This window comes from Caretta caretta, chromosome 1, assembly GCF_965140235.1.
Source record: "Caretta caretta isolate rCarCar2 chromosome 1, rCarCar1.hap1, whole genome shotgun sequence".
NCBI lineage: Eukaryota > Metazoa > Chordata > Testudines > Cheloniidae > Caretta > Caretta caretta.
Genome location: NC_134206.1, coordinates 163749124 through 163770027, shown reverse-complemented (window position 1 = coordinate 163770027; position 20904 = coordinate 163749124). Strand labels below are relative to the sequence as shown.

The 20904-nt window shown below is 39.3% G+C and overlaps 1 protein-coding gene across 4 annotated transcripts in view; it reads left to right on the top strand.

The window, feature by feature from the left end:
• The window catches only part of DOP1B (DOP1 leucine zipper like protein B), a 91259-nt gene that overhangs the window by 32707 nt on the left and 37648 nt on the right, over nt 1-20904 (top strand). For 3 of the 4 annotated variants that reach the window (XM_048867216.2, XM_048867200.2, XM_048867224.2), the window contains 11 exons: nt 572-670; nt 1520-1643; nt 4106-4206; nt 4690-4798; nt 10050-10170; nt 10782-10901; nt 12069-12171; nt 13925-14116; nt 15343-16036; nt 17696-17967; nt 19758-19910. In XM_048867216.2, the coding sequence (XP_048723173.2) occupies nt 572-670; nt 1520-1643; nt 4106-4206; nt 4690-4798; nt 10050-10170; nt 10782-10901; nt 12069-12171; nt 13925-14116; nt 15343-16036; nt 17696-17967; nt 19758-19910 (2088 nt within the window). The remainder of the gene's footprint in view (nt 1-571; nt 671-1519; nt 1644-4105; nt 4207-4689; nt 4799-10049; nt 10171-10781; nt 10902-12068; nt 12172-13924; nt 14117-15342; nt 16037-17695; nt 17968-19757; nt 19911-20904) is intronic. The other variant, XM_048867209.2, reaches the window with a different exon arrangement.

Below are 20904 nucleotides of genomic sequence, written 5' to 3'. Positions count from 1 at the left end.
CCTTGTATAGGCATCGACTCCGGGGCTGGAGCTACAGGCGCCAACTTTCCAACGTGCCGGGGGTGCTCACTGCTCAACCCCTGGCTCTGCCACAGGCCCTGCCCCCACTCCACCCCCTCCACTGAACCTGCCATGCTCTCGCTCCTCTCCCCCCCCCCCCCCGCCCTCCAAGCCTCCTGCACGTCACAAAACAGCTGATCGGGAGGAAGGGGGAAGGTGTTGATCGGTGTGGCTGCTGGTGGGTGGGAGGCGCTGGGCGTGGGGGGTAGGGAGAGCTGATGGGGGGGCTGCTGATGTATTACTGTGGCTCTTTGCCAATGTATGTTGGTAAATTTGGGCTCCTTCTCAGGCTCAGGTTGGCCACCCCTGCTTTACATGATATACTTTGTACAAGATTTGTTGCAATTGGATAACCGTGGTAGCAACAATGATGTACATGCTCACATTTTAATGATATAATGTCACACCAAGTAAAGGTACTGATGTTGGTATTCCTATAAGAAGATAAAGTATTTAGTAGCTATCAGCAGTATTTATAACCATTTGTTTATATTTATTTCTCACATTACAGGTAAAATCTTTGCGTGTGTCAGTATTGGATTCAAACGTTCTTGTGCAACGAAACACTTTGGAAGTGCTTCTCTTCTTTTTCCCATTTTATACATCTTTGGTAAGAGCATTATTTGAATGTCATTATGATTACTTTATTGGAGGAAGAATAAGATCTTACTGAGGAAAGATTCTTGTAGGATCCTATATAATCTAGATACTCCTGTGAATACACACCAGTTATTTTCTCTTTCTAAAGATATGCCTGCATGGCCAAAAGAAACCAAAACAGCCCTGCAGAAGCAAGTCTCAGAGCTCAGTTCTACAGACTTGATCTCATGGAACTTTACGCTGTGGCCCTAAAAACAGCCACATAGACATTTCGGCTTGGGCTGGACTTTGGGTTCTGAAGCCTCGGGAGGGGAGTGGGTTTCAGATCCTGAGCTCCAGCCCAGGCTGGAACATCTATGTGGTTATTTTTGGTGCCACAGCATGGGGTCCGCAAGCACAAATCTGTAGACCCGGGCTCTGAGACTTGCTGATGCAGGCTTGTGAGGGGGTTTTGTTTTTAATTCCCTTTCTTCCCCACCCCATGTAGATAGAGCCTTGAGTCTAATCCTGCAACATTTGCAGTCAGTAGTTTGGCCATGGACTTCAGCAGGGTCAGGCATCCACTTTGTTTCCTCAAAAGTCCCACATGGTGGTTACCAAGGCTTGATGTCTTAATTGTGGTTATGCAATAAAAATTTGAAAATGACCACACAATTTTAAAGGAAGACTTCAGTGGATCAATTCTACTGAGATTTTAAATTGTAGATTGTTGATGGTTTGTCCCTGTTCTCCTTTAGTAGGCTAGATCTATTAACATATCTTTGTCAGTATTATATCTGATACTGGTAGCCATTAGAAATTATTTAATTGTGAATTTTACAGTTCACCTACAGCTAAGTTGTCTTTATTCTTTGTCTAGGACTACAATGAAAGCACTGTTCCACTGCTCAGGTCTGATGTAGTCCATATTCTCTCAGCAGCTACACAGACACTCTTGAGGAGAGACATGTCACTAAATAGAAGATTATATGCGTGGTTGCTAGGTACTGTGCAATATGTGGTGACATTCAGTTTAAATATCTAATTTGTATTTTGTCCACTACATTTGAATATACTTTTCCAGAGATGATTAACATAAGTCTCTTCATTCTGTTCATAAATGACAACTCTTTTGCAATTGAGAATTCTATTAAGCAAATATTATTTCAGATGATAAATTAAATAAATTCTGCCTTCTTAAATCTTAGTGTCTAACAAATGCTTGATATCCCTCATCACAGTTCAGTCTCGGAATGTCTATAACAAGTTTGAGGGATAACTTTAGTCAGAGAGCAAACATCCCTGAATTTGAAGCAGAAATGATTGTTCTTTGTAATCTGTAAATCTTGATTTACATTCCATAGCATTTAAGAGTATCTACAACAATTCTGTACAGATGCAATTCTTAAACTGTAGTATGTGAGCTCCAGTCAAGTAGAACAAGGGTTGCTTTAAAGTAGTGAATCAGAATCAAAATCTTATCTCAATTAAAATTACAAAAGTGATAACATAGTTTGAGTATAACATAGTTTGAGTAACAAACTGATGACAATAGTTACCAAGTTAGTCTTCCATTTATAAGACATCTTAATACCAGGCTGGCTTGGTTGTCTATTCTCTCCATATGAGGAGAGATTAATAAAATAGGGACTTTTCATCTTGGAAAAAAGAAAACTAAGGGGGGATATGATAGAGGTCCACTATATCATCACTGGTGTGGAGAAAGTAAATAAGGAAGTGTTGTTTTACTCCTTCTCATAACACAAGAACTAGAGGTCACCAAATGAAATTAATAGGCAGCAGGTTTAAAACAAACAAGAGGAAGTATTTCTTCACACAATGCACAGTCAACCTGTGGGACTCCTTGCCGGAGGATGTTGTGAAGGCCAAGACTATAGCAGGGTTCAAAAAAGAGCTGGATAAATTCATGGAGGATAAGTCCATCAATGGCTATTAGCCAGGATGGGCAGGAATGGTGACCCTAGTGTCTGTTTGCCAGAAGCTGGGAATGGGCAACAGTGGATAGATCACTTCATGATTATTTGTTCTATTTATCTCCTCTGGGGCACCTGGAATTGGCCACTGTTGGAAGACAGATACTGGGCTAGATGGACCTTTGGTCTGATCCAGTATGGCTGTTCTTATGTTCTTATTGCTAGTGCAATGCTCTGTTCTGCAGAGAACTGATGTTGGATCTAGAGTTTCAGTCATAACTCTCAGGGCTGTCAGGGTTTTGGGAGAGGCACAGAAAATAGCATGATGAAATCTTGGCCCTGGTGCAGTCAGTTGCAATACTCCCATTGATATCATGGAGCCAGAATTCCATCCAGTTGCTTACTCTCTGTGGGGAGAGAGGAGGCGACAACTTTGATAGATAGGCTCTGAAGTGGGGATCTCTATCTTTCACTTCCAGAAGGGTGCGTCAGGCTGACACCATTTCAAGGGTTGGGAGAGATTTGATTATCTGTTGATGATGGTGATACATGTATTACCATAATGCCTAGGAATTCTAGTCCTTGATTAGCACTGGACAAAGACAGCTAAAAGATGGTGCGCGCTCCAAGCAGCTTACAATCTAAGTTTAAGGCAAGAGACAGATGGATGTAGACAGGGAGAGGGTGGGAGAACCAGGAAACAATGAGACAATATTGGTCAGCATGATAGGCATCGATCTCAGCACTCCAGCATCACAGCCATTATCAAGTTTTTTGTGTAGGTATCACAGAAAAGGAGAGTTTTAAGAGTTTTTTTTAAAGGATATCAGTGAGACAGTTTTGCAGATGTTTATGGGGACTTCCTCCCGAGTATCTCAGGAATGTGGGAGAAGGCATAAAGGTGCTTGTTTGAAAATTTTAACTAATGGGCAATGGAGTCTGGCATCACTGACCAATTGGAGGCAGGAGCTGACATATTAGTAGTGAATGTCGGGGGCAGGCCATGAAGGGCCTTGAAAATGAGGACAAATGGCTTATGTTTGATGCGCTAGAGGAGAGGGAGCCCAGTGAAGGGATGCAAAAAGAGAGGTCATGTGGTCAAAACAACCAGCAGGGAAAATGATCTTTGCAGCAACTTTCTAAGTGAATCCGAGTGGGGCAAGATTGCAACATTCTTCTCTTTGGCCTGGACAAATGCAGTAATAGACATGAGCCTGCACAAGAGTTTTAGCTGTGTGGATGGATAGGAAAGTATTTCAGATGTTATGCAGAAAAATTTGCATGATTCAGTCATAGCCTGTATTAAAGGACCTAGATAGAGGCCCAAGCTGCAGATGACACACAGGTTACTTGGTGGTTGTTCTCCACATAAGCACACTTTTTTTTGCAGGCATTCAGCCTAGACTGGAACATAAACTACATCTTGGACAAATTCAAGTTAAAATGAATATAATTGCTTCTACTGCTTGTTTTATGGTATGTATGTTACATCAGTATTTTCTGTACTCATATTATTTTTATTTAATTTGTAGGCTCTGATATTAAAGGCGGTACTTTTGCTCCAGATTCTGCAGCTTTTGAAGATCATGCCCTCTATTTTTTTGGAAAATATTCCAAAGATCTTTTAGTTGAGGTTGGTATTTATTCTACGTAACTTTTATATGCTATGTTCAACCTCAGAACAAACTGCCTTTCAACTTGTTCACTGTATGTCCTTCATGGCCTCTCTTCCTGAAGCATAACAGATGGGAGGAGATCGTTATTTTGTATTCATTTGACAGGAAGTCTGAACTCATGTTGTGCTGTTTTGTTCCATTTTATGGGCCTGTGATGTAAATGGAATCTAATGAAAACTGCCAGTTCCATCTTCGCTAGCCTACCTGAATTACTAAAAACAAATCCTGTTTATTCCAAATTTTCTTGCGTATGTATTAAATAAACTGAAAATTTCCTTGATTATCTGAATTAATTTATTCTCCTCCCATTCTGTTTCAATAATCAAAGTTTGACTACGTTTGGCACCTAGTGCAAGAATCAAGACCTAACATTATTAATAAAATGACAGTATCTCTCCTTAGTAGTTGTCACGTTTTGGTGTTTTCTTTTCTTTTAACAGGCTTTGATTGAAATATTGCATCAGAAGTTCTCAGAGTCTTCCTTAGAAGATCATGCATATCTGAAACCTTTCCGTATCCTAATTAGTCTCCTTGACAAACCTGAAATAGGTAATATTAAATATTACTACTGACACAGACTGCTAAGAACTGTTATACGATAGTGATGACATGATGTATAGGAGGCTTTCTGCTAATCACCTCCAAATGGTGCAGTGCCACCCGCCTTCTGTCGCTTATCTTTGTTTTTTGGGCAACTCTCCTCTTTGTGTACAGTGTCTTTCCCAACCTTTGGCTGTCCCTGGCAAGCCTCCTCCCTAGGCCCGTATAAAGAGACTCCCAGGCCCATCTTGCTCCTCCAGAGTCTCCCCTGACTGACCTGCATATCCTGTTTCCTGCAGCAGTCAGGTCCTCAGTCTGTCATGTGCTTAAAAGATCCACAGTCCTATAATGCAAACTGGCTGTGCCTCACCCATAAAAGGGCCAGCACATCCTCCTACACTATGCAGATGCCAAGATTACATACCTGATTTTCTGTATGTACCAATATTTTGTAAAACCTACTCAGAAGTATTTACTGTACTTGAATGTGTGACAGACATAAGAAGCTTATGAGTAACTTGTGGTTATTTGAAACTTGTGTACTCTTTGGCAACTTGTTGCTTATGAGATTTGTTTTCTTTGTGAAGGAATCCCATGCCTGTAAATCATCTCCTGTAGTAAATGACGTTTTTTAATGCTGTGCAGGAAACTGGGCATGGTAACCCTGCTTTTGAAGATTTTATCACAGTATCTGTATAGATGATACCATGAATGAATAATTCACATTCTGAGCTTATAAATATTTAGCTGACAGTGGCTTAAATTATTTAGTATTTGTCTGGAGGATTCTTCTATTTCATGGATGGAGGAAAATACCTTTGTTTGCCTCTCTCAATGCATTTGCCCCATTGTTTTTTACAAATTCATCAAAACGTCAGACAGCATTTATGTGAAAAACCAGGATGCACGTGTACTGTCCTTTACAGAGTGAAAAGTTTCTTGTACAGATTTTATTCAAGGCACTCGGCTCAGTGTTCATTTGTCTACAGAGGAAGCAAACTTCTTGAGTGAAAGTAACAATTCCTTCAGATGCTTAGTTATATGTGACAGGATGCGTGCTTTTCTTGTCCAGGCATGACTTTCTTTTAGACACATTGTAACACAGGTAGATTTCTTTTTAAAGGGTACTTTCTTGCTTAAGAAATATTTGTATGATATAAGTTGTTACACTTAGAGCCTTTTGTTATGTATAAGCACTGTTTGGTGTATGGATTTTATTTTATTTTTTAAAATTTCTGAGCAGGAAAACACTGTTAAACAAAACTATTGGATTAATCAAATAGTTTATATCCTAGTGTAGAAAATAGGTATTAAGCTATAATCCAGGAGCAAAAGCAGTGAAATAAAACCTGTCCTGCATTCATCTAAACCACAAAATTAGAAATATTCCTATTTCTGTAGTACACAAAAAAGTACTAAAAAGCTTCTGGAGCCTTATAAGTCAATAAGAAAAGGAGTACTTGTGGCACCTTAGACTAACCAATTTGAGCATAAGCTTTCGTGAGCTACAGCTCACTTCATCGGATGCATACTGTGGAAAGTTTAGACGATCTTATTATATACACACAAAGCATGAAAAAATACTTCCTCCCACCCCACTCTCCTGCTGGTAATAGCTTATCTAAAGTGATCACTCTCCTTACAATGTGTATGATAATCAGGGTGGGCCATTTCCAGCACAAATCCAGGGTTTAACAAGAACGTCTGGGGAGGGGAGATAGGAAAAAACAAGGCGAAATAGGCTACCTTGCATAATGACTAAGCCACTCCCAGTCTCTATTCAAGCCTAAGTTAATTGTATCCAATTTGCAAATGAATTCCAATTCAGCAGTTTCTCGCTGGAGTCTGGATTTGAAGTTTTTTTTGTTGTAAAATAGCGACTTTCATGTCTGTAATCGTGTGACCAGAGAGATTGAAGTGTTCTCCGACTGGTTTATGAATGTTATAATTCTTGACATCTGATTTGTGTCAATTTACTCTTTTACGTAGAGACTGTCCAGTTTGACCAATGTACATGGCAGAAGGGCATTGCTGGCACATGATGGCATATATCACATTGGTGGCTGTGCAGGTGAATGAGCCTCTGATAGTGTGGCTGATGTTATTAGGCCCTGTGATGGTGTCCCCCGAATAGATATGTGGGCACAGTTGGCAACGGGCTTTGTTGCAAGGATAAGTTCCTGGGTTAGTGGTTCTGTTGTGTGGTATGTGGTTGCTGGTGAGTATTTGCTTCAGGTTGGGGGGCTGTCTGTAGGCGAGGACTGGCCTGTCTCCCAAGATTTGAGAGAGTGTTGGGTCATCCTTCAGGATAGGTTGTAGATCCTTAATAATGCGTTGGAGGAGTTTTAGTTGGGGGCTGAAGGTGACGGCTAGTGGCGTTCTGTTATTTTCTTTGTTAGGCCTGTCCTGTAGTAGGTGACTTCTGGAAACTCTTCTGGCTCTATCAATCTGTTTCTTTACTTCTGCAGGTGGGTATTGTAGTTGTAAGAATGCTTGATAGAGATCTTGTAGGTGTCTGTCTCTGTCTGAGGGGTTGGAGCAAATGCGGTTGTATCGCAGAGGTTGGCTGTAGACGATGGATCGTGTGGTGTGTTCAGGGTGAAAGCTGGAGGCATGTAGATAGGAATAGCGGTCAGTAGGTTTCCGGTATAGGGTGGTGTTTATGTGACCATCGTTTATTAGCACTGCAGTGTCCAGGAAGTGGATCTCTTGTGTGGACTGGACCAGGCTGAGGTTGATGGTGGGATGGAAATTGTTGAAATCATGGTGGAATTCCTCAAGGGCTTCTTTTCTCTGGGTCCAGATGATCATGTCATCAATATAGCGCAAGTAGAGTAGGGGCGTTAGGGGACGAGAGCTGAGGAAGCGTTGTTCTAAATCAACCATAAAAATGTTGGCATACTGTGGGGCCATGCGGGTACCCATAGCAGTGCCATTGATCTGAAGGTATACATTGTCCCCAAATGTATTTTTTCATGCTTTGTGTGTATATAATAAGATCTTCTAAACTTTCCACAGTATGCATCCGATGAAGTGAGCTGTAGCTCACGAAAGCTTATGCTCCAAATAAATTGGTTAGTCTCTAAGGTGCCACAAGTACTCCTTTTCTTTTTGCGAATACAGACTAATACGGCTGTTACTCTGAAACTTATAAGTCAATGTGAATTAAACACTTAATTTCAAAATCAATATATTCCAAGGATACTTACTATGCAACAAAGCGTAACTTAGAGAATATTTTTCTTCAAGGCAGTGTGGCCTAGCGGATAGAGCACTAGACTGCGACTCAGGAGATGTGGGTTATATTCCTGGCTCACGCACTGGCCTGTTGGGTACTATGGGCAAGTCACTTCATCTATCTGTGCCTCATTTTCTCCATCTATACAGTGGAAATAATGATGCTGAACTCCCTTGTGAAGTGCCTTGAGATTTATGAACAAAAAGCACTATATAAGCTCTGACCAGGGTCCCAGTGCGGGCCAGCTGAGGTCACTCAATTAGGGTGAACTGCAGAGAATGGGACAGACAATCCCCCAAAAGCTGGTGGATATTCCAATACTTAAATTTACCTAACCAGCATAAAACAGCTGCTTTATTACCTTACTGGTTACTCAGAAGTCCAAAACAACACAGTTCCCTTAAAGTGATCCAGCCTCAGGCTTCCATCCAGGTACCTAATTCAAATACGATGATTTCTGAAAATCTTCTTTGATCATATAAAAGAAAAGGTTCTACCAATCCCAAAGGATCGGACACATTACCTCCCAAGCTATTGAATATTCCAGATCTTACCCAAATACACACTACAGCTAATTCTTATTAACTAAACTAAAATTATTAAACAATGAGAGTATGGTTAAAAGGTCAATATACATACAGACATAAGTTCAGTTCACTGAGGTGCAGAGATGGTGAGCTGTTTTAGTTGCAAAGAGTTTTCAAAAATAGTCCATAGGTTATAGACCAGTGTCCAAATATCATATTCAGGGTGTACCAGCATAACTGGGACCTCAGTCTTGCGACTCAAACTTTCCCAGTTGAAGCCTAAGCAGATCTGAGATGAACAGGATCAGGACCCAAGGATTTTTTATACAATTTCATGTCCTTTTTAACAAGTTGGAGTTCCTCTGGGAACAAAAGGTAATTAGCAGGACTTTGAAGGAGGTCCATCCCTGGTACTTTGCCTTATGTTAATTCATATAGCTATTTGCTTGTTCCTCCACCATTCACAGATGACTTGCTGTACATTTAAGAGAGATGAATACAGAGATATCCCATGTTTACAATTCATTTAAATGCCAGGATGTTCTTTTGATCTCTGTATTAAGAGTACAACATTAATAGGGACTGTTGATTACATAGTTGACCCTATTCATATATATGTAAATACACAAAACTTCAAATATCTCCCCACATGCCTTTTGAGGGTTATTTATTTTGCAGGTTGTTTAACCCTTTCTAGCCATGCGTCACATAAGCGTGAAGTAGTACTCCTATGCAGTCTCTTTAGGTTCATGGCTGGGCCTCAGATGTGCTGTTAGCACTATGGACTTGCTTTTCAAAACCACAGAGCACCCACAATTCCAGTTAAAGTCAATGGGAACTACAGTTGCCAACCGTTCTGAAAATCAGGCCCTCTTAGTGTATTTCTGATCCTTTTTTCCTTGATAGGCTTTTTCTTTCTCTTCTCCATGTATTAACCTGTGTGATCCTACCAACTGTTCTAATTTCCATGAATGGAGTTGAAGACTTCATTGTAATGCCAGCATATTAAACTGGCAGTGGGAACCCCCTGAATCTGGACTCTGGAATTTGATTGCACAATTGTCATTTGAGACATGCACACTGTATATTAAATCGGTCATTAGCACACATTTATATAAATGTCTGAAGTGATTTAAAAACAGTGCAGGCATTCATTAAGTAACTACCATGTGATCTTTTGAAGTCAAATATGGAATAAATAGCCCAACCTTTCAAGCAACTTCACAAAAAATTGTAAAATTCTGGCTCTCACATTCTATTAAGAAGTACAGAACTAAGTTATTTAATACACACACCTTTGATCTCACAAGTGGAATCTGGATAGTAGTTTAAAATGTCATAGAAAATTTTCTCATCCCCTTATTTCCCATAAGTAACCATGGGATAGTACATTTTCTTTATAATCAGAACTTCAGTTTTAGACTAAAAGCTTGTAATTGATTAAATTGTAATCAGTTTGCAGTAATTACTGGATTTATTTTTCCTTTGATTGCAGGGCCACAAGTTGTTGGGGATTTGTTCCTTGAAGTGATTCGAGCCTTTTATTCTTATTGCCAGGATGCCCTTGGTTCTGATCTTAAACTTAGCTACAGTCAAAGTGGCAATGTACTTACAAGGTATACCGTAACCATTTTCACCTAATAGTTGAAATTGTATCTTTCATAAGAGAGCTTACTAAAGTAAACTATTCAGTAATCACATTGGGTAAATCTTACCTGTTTATTAATAACATAAGTTCTAACAGTGTCTTTTTGATGTAAACAGGCTGAAAATCATTGATTTTTTTTTCAATCTCTCTCTTTTATTTTCCTTTATATTTCCTACCTTGAGTCTCCTTTGGCATCACAGGGTTTTTCTCTTCCAACCAAGAGAATTTGAGATCATTGATTTAGATTCTTGGCTGATAACATCAGATTTATGTGTGCAGTGTTACATACATAAATACATACACCCACCGTGCCTCTCTAACATCAGATTTACTACATAAAATGTATTGATAGAACTCAACCTTTTAGTCCACAAAATCAAATTAAAGGTTTAAAGATTTTTCTTGTCTTCAGAAACACTTGCAAAATTTAGCTATTCCAAAATGGTTGGTTTTAATTTTTGAATTAAGGAACTTCATGTCTCTTCTTCAGGCCAACTTTCTAAGAATAGATCAAATAATACAAAAATGTGTATGCTTGTTGTTTAGTCTTCACTGATCATTTGTTTGTTCTTCTTACAGTGCGATCAAAGAGAATAGAAGTGCCTCAGAAATTGTTAAAACAGTCAACTTGTTGATCACATCCCTAAGTACAGATTTTCTATGGGATTATATGACCAGATGTTTTGAGGACTGCTTCAGGTAGTTATGCTGTCTGGCGTTAATGCAAAGATAAATTAAGAATTACATAGATAGGACAACAGAAGTGTCAATGAAAGATTCAAATGCCAGTGTCATGATCCTAACCAAAGGGGCAGAGAGATGCATGGTTAGATACTGAACTAACCATCTAATGTAAATAGTTAAATCTGAGGCAGTTGTTTATCTGTCTAAATACAAAATAAACTGCCATGGTTTGGTCACTCTTTCCAAAAAGCAACATGGTTGTTTTCTGGAGAAAAAAACTGCATGTTCATAAGTAGAAAGCAAGGAGATCACATGGGATAAGATCATACTTATCCCCTAGGATGAGCTTTCCTGGCCACTTGGTTTTTTCAGTTAACGTACATAAAATACAGCATGCAGCAGCCTCCCCATATAGAAAAATCTGGACTAGTGTCTTCTCACATGCTATGTAGAAATAAATTAATATTCTTTAAGAGGCACACAAGGTGGCCAATATTTTGTTTTTTATAATAAGTGAACCTATTTTACTGTAATCAAAATTTTAATGGGAAAGTGCTTCCTCCAAAGTGTGCAATTAAGTATGAGTGTGTTTTCATTCTAAACCTAATTAGGTAATTGAAAGGAGGTGTCATTTCAGTCAGCATAGTATTTAAGCACCATAACTAGTGCTTGAAATGAGCCAATATTTATTGGAATGGCATAATAGCACTCTTCCTTTACTCTACTCCTGTCTCTGTGAGTTTTATAAATTTGTCTTCAGAAGATGAAATTCCCAGAAAATATCCCTTTATATGCTAGGCTACTAATAGTTGGGGGTTTCCTCAGCACAGCAGAGAGGAATTAGACTAACAGGTAACGTTGCTGAGTATCTAATATGAGCCTTAAAGAAGAGAAGAATCTCGTGCTTATCTTGATTAAGATAATACAATGTGTTCTTGTACTTCTCAACTACCATATGGTAGGATTCTAAACTGTATACAACTTTGTGATCACAATAAAATGTTGATAAGAACTTGACTTAAATAGCCAAGCTGATGGTGGATACAAATCGGCCTTCTTGGCTTGTGTAGTTAGCACGGATGCCAATATAAAGTACGTTTAGGTTTTTTAAAAAACAAAAAAACCCACATCCTGCAGTAAATCGTGTATTTTGAAAGAACACACATTCTCTTTCAATACCAGGAATAAATCCATGCAGACAAGATACCTTACTGAGAATGTCAACACTCCTACGATTTCAGAGCTCTGCACACTACTGTTGTTCCTTCTTGATGTGATTCCTTTGGTAAGGCAAGTTTGACCTAAAGTTAATCATTCAGATCCTGACTCATTTTCTTTCCTTTTATCAGATAAGGATCAGTTTCACGGAAGCATTGCTTTTATTTTGGTGGATACATTTTTATTTATTTATTTTTATAATGGGGGAAACTATATTTTCATTTGAAAAGAATACCAATGAATAAATACACAATGCTTTGAGCCAAATCCTGCCCACTCTACTCGTGTGAGGAGTTCCATTCAAGACCACTTCATGCCATGTAAACCAAGAGTAGAACTTTGTTCCTAATCTTCTCAGCATGTATAAGAGTGAGGTGTTAATGGGGGGTTTACTATCAGCATTGTATGCAACACATCCTCCTAATAAGAATGGTTTTGAGCTTCTCAGCTAATAGGCAAATATCTTCGTAAGTTATCTGACAAACATATAAACTCCAGTCTCAGAATACCAGCACTTCTTGGAAAATCAATTGTGACAAAGCTCTGTCCTTGCCTCCGTGGGTCCTGCGTTTCCTGGTGGATTTCGCTAGCCTCAGAGGCTCACTGTGACCCTCCACGTAACCCTTCTTTCTCTAGAGACAAGGGTCACAGTCTACTGAGCCATTTTCATCATAAGCCAGCAAGGGAGGTGAGGAGAAATTATCCTTCCTTGCACAGTCTCTGTCTCCCAGTCTCAGTGATTAATCAGGGGGCAAAGGTGGCGGGGGGGAGAGCCCGGGCCCACCCTCTACTCTGGGCTCCAGCCCAGGGACCCTAATAGCATCAGTTATGGTAGCTGATCTTTCAGAAACATGACATGTACAATTCCCTGGGCTACTTCCCGCACAGCAGCCCTCACTTCCTCAAGCTCCACTTCACCCTTACCTCAGGGCCTCCTTCCTTGTGCCTGATATGGTGTGTACTACTCAGTCTCTCCAACAGCACAACTTCCTCCCACAGCTCCTGACATGCACACCCACCTGAGTAACTGGGAGGCTTTTAACTAGTTTCAGCCAGCCCCTGATTGGCTTCAGGTGTCCCAATCAACCTAGCATTCTCCCTGCCTTCTGGAAAGTTCTTAATTGGCCCCAGGTGTCTTAATTGACCTGGAGCAGCTTCCATTTCACTTAACTTGGTACCAGGGATTTGTTGAGCCTGGAGCTAATATATCTATCTCCCACTACTTTTCTGTAGCCACCTGGCCTTGCCCCATCACACAATATATTGATTAGATGACTTACATACAAATAATGAACTTGTGAAAAGAGAAAATTACTGAAATTTTTTAATTATAACTGGATCCTTATAATAAAACAGTAATTTATTGAAATAGAAATTAGAACGGTCATGCATGAGTTATCAGTCTTGCAAAGTTCTGTATGCCCACTTGCTTGTGGGTGATTACTTTTCATTTTACTTGCCCATCAAAAAAAATTTCTTTAACTGTATCCTATTTTAAAGGATATAAAAGTCATGTGTTGTCAGGTTTTTTTTCCACTTTGCTGCTTGGGTGGATCTGTTATTTGGGCTGTTTTGCAAGGCTATTATCAGTAGTCAAATTCCATTCAACACTAGGATCTGGTTCTACGTTCAGCACTGGGTGGAGTAATAGCACTATTTAAAGCAACCATATGCAACTTAACTCAATGTGCATCATATATTAGTCACATCTGTGCTCACTGAAGTTAGACTTTATATTAGGCAGCTTGACAATGGTAAAATCCATTTCTGTCTGCTAAGCTATTTAGCATTTAATTATTTTAAATCCCTGCTTATTTTAGGAACTTTACTCTGAAGTGCAGACTCAGTATCTCCCACAGATGCTCAGTTACATGGTACAGTCTCTTCTGGAGAATGTGGAGATTCTAAGTTTACCAGAACTCACTCATGCTTTAAAGACCTGCTTCAAAGTGCTTAGCAAAGTACAAATGCCTCCTGCCTACTTGGATAATGAGACTGGAAGTGGAAACTCGGTAGGTATTGCTGCAAGGCCTGTTGCATATTATTATAAATAACTATTCACAAATCAAGAGTGGTGTACTCACCTTATTTTAATAATGCAAATTCTTTTATGGAATGCTACTAACTTTTCTACTCTAACTGAAATTTAGGTTACTCATTGCAGCAGTATATCTATGTAGGCCCCTTTCATACACTCTGAGTCACTTTGTGCTATGTGTCTGAGCTGTTCTCATTTTGAGAACCCACTCCAACCTTAGCTGACTTGTTGTCCAAGCCATGCAAAGGCATAGTGTTGTCTAAAACTAGGATGTGGTGCAAACCCCTTTCCTGCTCCATCCCATCTGCCGAAAAGAGCCTGGTCTTCTGTGGACGCTACTCAATGCAGTGGTAAGATGCCCTGGGGCATTTGAAATAAAGAGTGCAAGTGGCCAGATCAAGCCCAGCCTTTTTGTTATCACGATTACCTGACCTGCTACAAGATGCACTTTAATACTACAAATGGTTAAACAAGCTCACAAGAACAGGGCAAATAATTTATGTGTGATAAGGTAGAAAACAAACTTCACAGTTTGCTAATGATGAGCAATAATACAAGCATAGAAATAACAGTTAGAAACAATCAGACTTGGCAGTTGCTGCGTTATTGACGTTATAATCAATGGCATAACAAGGAAACCCTTTCCTTCCACACTTTATCACTTCTTAAATTTCCTGTTGGGCTGCTATTGCGCAACATTAGATCATGAAGGTGCTGAACATGGCCCAGAGCCTCAGAGAGGAGGAGGTGTGAGGAATAGTTTTAAAACAAGTATAATTTTGTCTTAAAGGCAACAGAGCTGCTCATCAGTAACCGCATCTATTTCATGTAAATATCTCTTTGGCTCCAACAATTGCCAGATAAGGAGGTTTATTCATAAATTCAGGAGATTCATAGATTCCAAGGCCAGAAGGGATCATTGTGGCCATGTAATCTGGCCTTCTGTATAATACAGGCCATAGAATGTTCCTCCCCCAAAAAGAGAATATTAGCTAAACAGCAATCATCAGCAGGACCATAACTCTTACAAGTCTATTGATACCACTTTCACAAAGCCACAGCACAAGTTATCAGGGCAGAAGGGAAGGGATTCCTGTCCTACACTCTTTTCCCCCTGCTGCCCCAAGTGTGATTTCAGTTATTTAAAGTAACTCCAAAAATACAGTGTAATGAAATAGACACCCACTGCTTCCATTTCAGAGCCCATTGAAACAAGAAAATGGTGATATAACTTTAGAAACCAAGCCTGCAGTACAGAATGAAGATGACGCTGCTTTCGCTCCCCTCAAGTCTGAAGACAGTGGCATAGGTCTAAGTGCCTCATCCCCAGAGCTCTCTCAACACTTAGGATTGCCAAGAGTGATTCCTGAGAAGGATGATGTTTGGAAAAATGGAGGGAGTATTCAGAGGACTTTGCACTGTATCCAAGAGTTAGTTGATAAGTTTGCTAGTAAATACATTTTTGGGGTGCATTTACAAGACCCAGGAAATGGCAGAATTTCGATAGCAAACATGAGCGTAGGAGAGAAGAAAGAAAATAATTACAGAGTTGCTGAAAATGCTAGCAAGAAAAAGAACCCCTGGGAAGGAAAGCAAATTACCGTACCTCAGTTTAAACAAATGCTTTCAGACTTGTTCACAGTTCGAGGGTCACCATTTAAACAGAAAAGTCTGGAGCCTCTCTCCCCTGCAAACCATGACCTTGGTAGCAAAAAGGGAAAAGAAGAAGAATGGGACATTGACCAGGTAATGCTTGACTTGCGGGACATGAAAGAAGACTGCAGAGAGGCCTTTGCTGCTGCTTGTCACCTTCTACTGGATTGTACTACCTTCCCAGTCTACCTTTCTGAGAAAGAAACAGAACAATTGTATTTATCTCTGTTTCAAGTTCCTGGTAAGAATTGTCTTTAGACAAATAACTTCAGTGTCCCAAAATGTAAATTGTACTGCAAACTAAGTGCACTATGTACTAGGCACAACCAAGAATGTGTACACAATATAATGTGACCGGGTGTGTATTATGAATGCAGTTATAGTGCATTTTGGGTATTTGGAGGGACATGGGAAGAGACTAAAGGCAAATTGCTTACTATGGCCAAGACATGCCAATATTAGAGTGCATCTTATGTTTTAGAATTGAGCTTGTGTTGCAGTTTTTAAATCCACTTTGTTCTCCTTTGAAATACGTTGGTGTTCCGGTCCTGGATAAAACAATTCGCCCTACCCCCTCAGGGTTCCCTGCGGAAAGAGTCAACACAGGCTAACATTGTAATATCAGAACAATTTGCATAGTTAGGGCTGGTTCCCATTGACAGTTCAGATATCCTCTTCCAGGGGAGTAAGAGTGGGCCTTTAGGAAGGACAGGCTTGTGGTGGACACAGGAGTGAGGAAATGGGAGACCTGGGTTCTGCTTCTGGCTTTGCGACAGATTTCTCATCCCAGTAAAATGAGGATAATACTTACCTGCACCCTGGGCAGTTGAGTCTTCAACGTTAGAGTTCTTTGAGATGCTCAGAGGGAAGACACTTCAGTTATGTAAAGTGTTATAATTAAAGGGTTTAGAGTCATACAGCGTCTGAGTTCCCAGAATATCATGTTGGAGTCAATATAGGCATTCTTGGTTCCAATCTGACTTTTAGGGCTTTTTACTCTCTATAGTCCATACAAAGTAAACAGTTTCCAGGGAAACAAAAAGAACCTCACTCCCAAATCAGAGAATTTGTAATAAGGAAGGGAGGGGTGAGTAACTTTCTATAAGAGAGTTCATACAGAAGCTACACGAATAGGAGAAAGAATAACGTTAATTTGAAAAAAATTACATCTTCATGCACATTCTTAATTTTCAGATTGGTTGGTCTTTTTTCACTTGATTGTGAGAGGAATGTCTGGGCTCAAAGTAGATCATGAGGAACTAGCATTCTTCTACAAGTATGGATTTGTCAGGGGGGTTTTGTTACTAAAAATCCAAAGCCTTATATTTGTAATTATTACCAAATCTTGTCAGTGGCTTTCCTGTTACAATTTTTGAGGTGCTTGTGTTTTAGGACTTTTATATTTAGTTAGTTCTAATTGTACCCCAACATATCTCTCTCTCAAACAAATTAGTCTAGCTGTTAATGGACGTATCATGAATGTAACAGAATATAAAATGAAAATGTGTGCATTTGGGGGGGAGGTGCTGAGAGGATGACGCTCTTGGTAGAATGTTGAGATTTGCTATGTTGTTTAGCTGTTTTAATGTTTTTTCCTAGTCTTTTGGGCTGCTTCATGATAACGTAGTGGATAATAAAATTTAACTGGTGTTAGAAGTGCCTAAAATATATGTATAAATGTTTTTTAATTTAAAAGAATAAAAGTGTAGTACATAACATATTTTAGTAGGTCAAGCTATTGCTACACATTGAAATATGAGAGTCGTTATAAAGCTCATGATTTTGTGCAGCCTAGAAGGGAAGGTAAATTCCATGGCATCTTCAGATTTGACAAATGTCTGATAAAGTAATCTAACGTTTAAATGTTATAAAGGCATTTTTTCCCTCTGTCTTCTCTGAGGAGGTTGTGATACCAGCTTCCCTCTTTGGCTTAAATCCCTAATGACGATATGCTGCTGCGTAAATGACTGCTACGTTCAGAATGTGTCCATCTCCACACTGCTTGAAGTTATCAACCATTCTCAGTCACTGGCACTTGTGATTGAAGACCGAATGAAGCGGTATAAAATCTCTGGACACAACCCCTTCTTTGGGAGACTGCAGATGGTCACAGTTCCTCCCATTGCTCCTGGCGTTCTAAAGCTAATATCGGAGAAAACAGACTTCTATCAGGTGTCAAACTCTTTACTGTACAAATATACTTTAGCTAAAATATATGTTAGTCATAATTAAATGGATTTTCTGGGATAATTCTAACACAACATTGAAGGTAGTGCCTTCATGTCTACTGGAGAGTCTCATGTATGGCGTAGTTATACACACTCTGACATAACTTACGTCTCTTGTAATGGATCATGGCTGATATTTTCAAAAGTCAGTGGAGATTTTTAGAAAATTTCTTGTGCACAGATTTAAAGATCTCTGAGTTTGAGGGTGGATGCTCAGCACTTTTGGAAAATAAAGACCCAGGTGTCCCAAGTGGGGCATCAAACATCACTAGTCACTTTTTGAAAATCTTGATCCCTAACTCTAAATGTCTTCAGTTGATTTTGTTTTTTGAACTTGAAAATTACAATTTGGAAGGATTTTATGCTCTTTTGAGCTCCCAGTATGAAAAATTACTGGTGGTGGATAAAATGGGGGGAAAAAATCAAAGTACTCTTTTTTTTTCTTTTTCCCTTATGTGGAATAAAAATATTTCTGAAGGGTGCCCTATCAGTAGCTGTTTGTGGTCCAATAGCCACTGTCAACTACTACTATAAAAGAGCTTCACTGAGAGTTTTTAAACAGCTTCCATTTTATCTATTGTTAATAGAAAGTAAGAATTTCACCTGGCTGGTGGGCCCCAAAATGCTGTTTAAAAGGCAAAACATAGGGGGCAGGAAAAGAAGTTTAAAATGGTTGCTTTTTTTTTTTTTTAACCTCATCAGTTTCTCTTACCTTTCCTGCAAAGCTAATGAACTGGGATAGGGGAAGCAGGAATAACAAAACAAGAACAAAACCGTATGGTAGAAATAGATGGGATGGAGGATAGTGGAAAAGAGACTGGATACCATTATCTAAAATTATATACTCTGGTAATAAGGTGGAAATGTTACACCTCTGCGTCACTGGATATTTAATCATAGATAGGATGTCTTCATTTGGATTATGGCTTTGGACAATCAGCATCCATATTATTCATAGACGAAATATTGAATCTAAATCCAATGGGTGTCTCTTTGATCAAATACCATGATCATTTTTTTTTTATTCTGCAATATGTTATGATCTATCCCGTGTTATTTATAGGAAATATTTCTAAGGACAACTGTAAAGTTATCTTAATATTTCTTTCTGCTTCAGCCCAACGTCAATTCTCAACTCTTTGTAATAGCTAATGTGAAGGGCAGTTGAGAGGCTTAGCTGGAAGGAGAGGTAATTTGAGAAGGGCATGTCTAAGCAGCTAGTTAGTTCTTAAAACGAAGTGCGGTGTGGGGGATATTCTAAATTCAATTTTTAAACTTTAATTGGGAGCTACTGTTTAGTCATGTGAGGCAAAGATGGCTCTATCACATTACCACTTCTTTCAACTTTGTTCCTCTTTGTATGCCAAAGTGGTAAAACCATCCCAGTGTTCCATTTCTTACCTGTGTGCCACTTTTGTGTTGCAATTTTTGGTATTGTTTATATCATCTGAATTATGAATGTTTAGGGTTGGGATTAAAGTTAGAAATGGAAGCAGAACTCTGCTTTCCTCACCCGTTAGTGCACAAACATGAGTTGATTGCAGCTCCAGGACAGTGCAATTGTGTTCCCCTAGTTCCGGATTTGTGAATCAGCCTCTTGTCTTCCCTAAACTGAGAATATGTAGGATAGGAAAATATGAACTACCCTTTTCACAAATACAGAACACTTTAGTGTTTATACCAAGCTTTTAAACCAGTGGGGGGTGGTACAATTTATTTTATCTGTTCCCCTAGAGAGTCGCTCAAGTGCTTTGGAATCAGCTGAACAAAGAGACAAGGGAGCACCACATCACCTGTGTGGAACTGTTTTATAGGCTGCACTGCTTGGCTCCATCAGCTAATATTTGTGAAGATATTATTTGTCATACGCTATTGGATCACGATAAAGTAAGTCCTGTATTTCCTAGGCTGCCTCATTATTGTAGTGTCTTACCTCTGGTTCCAGCCAACCTTCAGCTCCCTAGCCATATAGCTTCAGGGCTTCTCAACCCCTGCTTCTCTGGAGACCACAGCTGAGAATCTCTATCACTCCTCCCTGTGGTGAATTCCCTCAGGGTCTCTGGATGAATCAACATAGGACCCATCTTAGTCATTGGATGCTATACACTTTCCCTAAAATCACAGATTCTCCAAAGTTAGCAATCCTTCACAGCATTTCTAAATATTTTCCAGATCCATCGGTAAGTCTGAAAACACTTTGAGCTGGACGTTGACTTATTCTTCCCAACCTTATGTTCTGATAAGTCATTTGACCCTGTGTCTGAGACAGCACTGAACAGCTCCTAGACCAGGCAATAGTCAAACTGTATTTAAAATGAGCCAATTCCCTTTAGCAATTTCATTTCCCTATTTTCAAGATTGATCAGTTCTTTCTTAGTTTTTCTGACAGCTAACATGTAAATTAAGTAAAAGGTCACAACCTGATGCTAATCTATAACCGCAGTCTTAAACATTCTATGATAGATTTTTATATATAGCTATATCTATCTAATCTGCTTTCACAATTCTGAAACTTGTTATATATTAGGATCTATATAGGGGTTGTGGGTATCTGAATAGTCAAGAGTTTGAAATCCTATATTTTAGACTCTTATACACATTCAGGAATGATAATCCTCAGTAAGGTCTGCCTACTAATAACAGTCCCTTCGTATCACCCTTCTTTGTCATCCAACCCCCAATAACTCAAGAGATTAAAATACTGTAAATGGGAATTCCAAACATGTCTTTTCTTTGAAATCATCAGCTTTTTTGTGCATTAGGTGCTTTTTTGTTTTGATTGCCTTGGGTTGTGAGTGCATGGCAGGAAAATGACATTGTATGTTAATCCTATCTAGAAAAGAAAAACAGGTGCAGAATTCTTAAGATTTTAGAAGTAAGC